We start from the raw sequence: 4,849 nt of genomic DNA, 5'->3' as shown, positions 1-4,849 counted from the left end.
TTCCCCGTGACCCTGTATGGGACGAGCAGTTCAGAAAGTGTGTGTGTGTGTATATATAATGGTAAAAATACAGAAAGTGCAAAATCCAAACTCAAAAGTCCGCATTTTACACTGAACTGAAAACTGTCTCAAATTCAGGGCCATTTCCTGCCATAAGCGGAATAAACAGTTCCTTTGGAGTCCAAAGCCGCTGGGGACACCAGTGACTTTACATTTACACACACACACACACACACACACACACACACACACACACACACACATTTTCTGAACCGCTTGTCCCATACGGGATCGCGGGAAACCGGAGCCTACCCGGTAACACAGGGCAGAAGACCAGAGGGGGAGGGGACACACCCAGGACAGGATGCCAGTCCGTCGCAAGGCACCCCAAGTGGGACTCAAACCCCAGACCCACCGGAGAGCAGGACCCGGTCCAACCCACCGCGCCCCTTTTACATTTACATTTATTTATTCAGCAGACACTTTTTGCTGAAGCAATGTACATCTCATAGAAAATACAATGTGTTCATTACATTAGGAGAAAACAAGACACTTAGATGCAGACGCATGATTGTAAGTACAGTTTGTTTGTTTCTTTCCACCATATGAACCAATGTTCATCACACAAGTAGGTGCATAAAACTTTATCTAAGTATCCATGATTCCAAATCACCTTTCCAATAACGTTTTTTTCTTTTTTGAGATATATAAACACACACACACACATTCTCAGAGCCGCTTGTCCCATACGGGGTCACGGGGAACCGGAGCCTACCCGGCAACACAGGGCGTAAGGCCGGAGGGGGAAGGGGACACACCCAGGACGGGACGCCAGTCCGCCGCAAGGCACCCCAAGCGGGATTCGAACCCCAGACCCACCGGAGAGCAGGACTGTGGTCCAACCCACCGCGCCACCGCACCCCCTCGATATATAAACATTTACGTTATAACACAGGAGGAGCCGCATAAGGTTTATCCGGGGCTTCATCTGAAAGTTACAGAATTTTTTATTTTTTTTTTTTAAATTTGGACAGAGATTCAGTAGTTCTGAGTGACAGGGGGAGGTCGTTCCACCACAGTTGAGCCAGAAGCAAGAACCTCCGTGCTTTACTTTTCGTACGCGGGACCAGCAAGTCGGCAGATGTGGAAGAGCGTAGCAGTCTGGTTGGGGTGAAGTGAATGATCAAGTCTTGTACATACCTGGTAGCAGTTCTGCTTATGCATTTGTCGGCCATAACCAGGGTCTTAAGTTTGATTTTTCACAAAAATGCTCAGTTCAGTACATGGTTCTGGTGAAAGTTTTTAAAAAACCTTATATCCATTTCTTTTTTTACAAGTTCAAAAACTCTTTTTTTTCTCTAAGATAACTTTCTATTATTTGACCCATCTCAGTAATTTCAGCAGAACAATTTAGGATGAGTACCTCACTCAAGGGTACAATAGCTGGAGGCGGGATTTAAACCTACATCTTTTACATCCAAAAGCAGCAACTCTGACCACTACACTAGCAACCACCTCTATTCATTTCTCTTGTATTTTATCTTTTTCTTTGTTAAAATGTTTCACTGGTCAAAATTAAGGGAAAGGCTCCTTCTATGAAGTTTTCATTCCATGGATGGGGGCCAAAGTGCGATATTTCTTAGGCCCAAACTGTTCAGAAACAGGCTTGCTGTAACTAACAGAAGACACCAGAAGTTTAACCACAGACACAGAATGAAGAGGAAATCATAATGTACTTTACTGTGAAAAACACTGTGAATAATTTCTGTGAATGATTCCTATTATAGTCACTGGACTCTCAGGAAATTGAACAAATTATAAACCAAGAGCACTGATAATAACTGCTGTTGAACCAATGAGAAAAAACTTCATCTAATTTGATTCCATTTCTTCTTCTGCTGATAACGACTGATATCTGCCCCCCCCAAGACACACACACGCACACACACACACACACACACACCTGCCCCAGCGCAGGGTCTTTCAGGCAGTGAAACCGCACCAAGAACCGTTGGGCTGAAACTGACATTTGCATGGGCAGGACGCTTCTGCTGCTCCCAGAATAGAGCAGGCAAATGTGCCCCCGTCCCCAGGGGGCTGCTGTGAGGTGGGGGCTTACGGTAAATCAAGAGACACCAGAAAGAATCATCTGACCCTTTACATGGAGTTTGAGTCAACTTGTACTTCCATTTCTGTGTGTGTCTGTGCAGCACAGAGCATGATGTAGTTCACGTAAAACTCTTTGTCTTTCTTCAGCTCACAGTTGTTACAGTAGTTAGAGCAGGAAGGGACAATCAGTGCAGTATTTTCCTTTCCGCTCATAGAACAGAAACACTAAACGTAGGTTATGCAGCACTTGTCTGAACATTTTTTCAAGTGTTAAAGAAATGCTCAAGACAAAACGTTCAAGAAACGTTAACATGTATGTGAGTCCCCATGATTTAGGGATTCTCCTCCTTCCCTGTCAGTGTGGGGTCACAGGGAGCTGCCGTCTCTCACACTGAACACACATTTATTGCAACTAGTTTTATTGTTTGTGTAAAGGAAACACAAATAGAAACTGACTTTAAATGTATGTAAGAATCTGCAGAATATTATTGTAGATGATAAACAGAATTTATTATGACAATGGCAGTCGTGTCCGTGTGTGTGTGTGTGTGTGTGTGTGTGTGTGTGTCATTATGGTAACAGGCAAACTGTTTCTGTTTGATATACATCATTCGTTAAATAATGAAACATTTTCCTTCAAGGAAGACAAAGTGTATTAAATGACAGAATGATTTTTATTTCGCTTACTTTTCTTTAAATATAAATTTTCATTGAATTAATAAATTACGCTGTACTTTCTATGCCTTCTTTGCGAACAGGACTGTGCTCATCATTTAAAATGAACACTTATATTACAGTTCATGTGACACAATATGTATTAATAAGGGAAACAACAACTGCGTATTTGATTCAATAAACGTTTATTATTCTCAGCTGCATTTCAGACGTCACTCAAGCACAAGATCACACAGTGTAACACACCAATAATCTAATACAGAACAGGAGCAGAGGACACACTGGATAATACTGAGAAGCTCAAGGTAAAGGGTCTCACATATATAGTGGAGCAAAGCACATTATTAACCTCTATGTTACTAGTTACGAAAACAGTAAGAGTGGAGTAGAGCACAGAGTAAAAACACAGTAATGAGACGCCCATCTACACGGGGCAGTCGGCTCTCTTCATCGTCTCCAGAACTGGAGTCTGGGAGCCCTGAGTGGCCTTGCAGACCACCGTGCCCGCCTTCGTCCACTCGTCCGCAGGGAGGGTCAGCGTGCTGCTCCAGCTGTACTTGCCGTCCTTGTCCAGGAGTCCGCGGCTCGCGTCCCCAGGCTTGGTCCTGCCGTCCACCGTCCACTCCAGCTTCCAGTCGGAGGGGAAGCCCTTGTTGGCCAGACACGTCAGCGTGGCCTTGTTCTTACCGGACACCTCTTGACTGGACGGGGGCAGGACCGTGAGGACGGGGGCAGCGTTGCCTAGGAGACGGCAGAGGTCAGAGGTCAGAGAGAGGGCAGCGAGTGGACGGAACACCTTTAACAGCGGACATCGCATTGTGTCTCATCACCTGTACGTAGCGGAGGAGGAAAAGAGCTGTTAGTTAACGCTCAAAGGAGGAATGGATAGGCAGTTTATGAATGTAGCCCACAGTATGTATGAGGTGTATCATAATGTGCCATTAATACAAGAGAACGGATCTCTTAGAGTCATTTTTACCTCCGCAGCTCAGTGCTACAAATGTGTCTCTTTTCCACCCTTCTGGACATGTTCATACAGCCCTTCCATACACTGCTTTTCTTCATTTTATAACACACTGACTGATTATTAAAAGTGTATCAGTGATGGACTGAATTCAGTTCAAAGTCAAGACAACTGGATACATATTGAATTAATGACCATGGTAAACTGCGCGTCAGTTATTTATCACATTGTTTGTATTATTTTCATCTTATTTACTACTGACAGCTGTAAAACAAACATTAATTCAGAGGAACAAATAATGAATTTATAAAACAGAAAAAACAGAAGAAACAATTTTTTACAGGTTTAAATGTAAATCAGAAAATCCGTGAACAGAGTAAAAGACGCTTATCGCCATATTAATTATCGTTATTTATCGCATTGATTTTTATTTATCGTTGTTATCTATGAGTTGTCAACGATTTTGCAACATCAATTGAAGCTGTTTTTCCAAACGTTCAGCGTAACGACTTTGAGTGAAACAGCTGAAAACACACAAGTGAGACACTCAGCTGAAGAATATAAATGTACGAAGGGAATAAAACGAGTTACATTCATTACTTTACAGTGTTCAGGATATAATACAGAAAAAGGTTCTTACTTCCAACTTCCAGCCTGGTTCCTCCGCCAAATGTGAGCCACAGTGATTCAGAGCCTATTTGTGCTCGTACAAAAACCTCCATAGCGCCCAGTGTACCGTCAGTATACCGTGTTTACCGGCATTTCATGGTAAATACTGATTTAGTCTCATGTCTGGTGTCTTCAAGAAAAGAATCACAGCGGTGTGTCCATGATTGATGATGTGAAAAGGAACTTTTACAATAAAATGTACCGCACTGCCAGATTCCCTATGGGGTCTTTTCTACTGACAAGTTTATTTTTGGTTTTATGACAAAGTGAAGCGAAAAACACACAAAAAAAAAAAAAAAATAGAAAAGGAACATATTGTCCGAATAAGGAAAAGTTTATACAAATAATTAAAACCCTGAGCAAAATGTTTCTTAGAAAACATCTGGTAGGAGCACATTAGACAATGAATATGAAGTATAAATATGACAATAC

At 42.4% G+C, this 4,849-nt stretch overlaps 1 gene segment (V, D, J or C); it reads right to left on the bottom strand.

Moving 5' to 3' along the window:
• Positions 1 to 2,952: 2,952 nt before the first annotated feature.
• On the bottom strand, positions 2,953 to 4,483 carry LOC114910769 (Ig lambda chain C region-like). The segment is given in 2 exon segments: positions 2,953 to 3,525; positions 4,389 to 4,483. Coding segments are annotated over 2 exon segments (399 nt in total).
• Between the last annotated feature and the right edge of the window lie 366 nt (positions 4,484 to 4,849).

Source organism: Scleropages formosus, chromosome 6, assembly GCF_900964775.1.
Source record: "Scleropages formosus chromosome 6, fSclFor1.1, whole genome shotgun sequence".
NCBI classification, from domain to species: Eukaryota; Metazoa; Chordata; class Actinopteri; order Osteoglossiformes; family Osteoglossidae; genus Scleropages; species Scleropages formosus.
The sequence above is the reverse complement of the archived record's forward strand: the minus strand, read 5'-3'. Positions and strand labels throughout refer to the sequence as shown.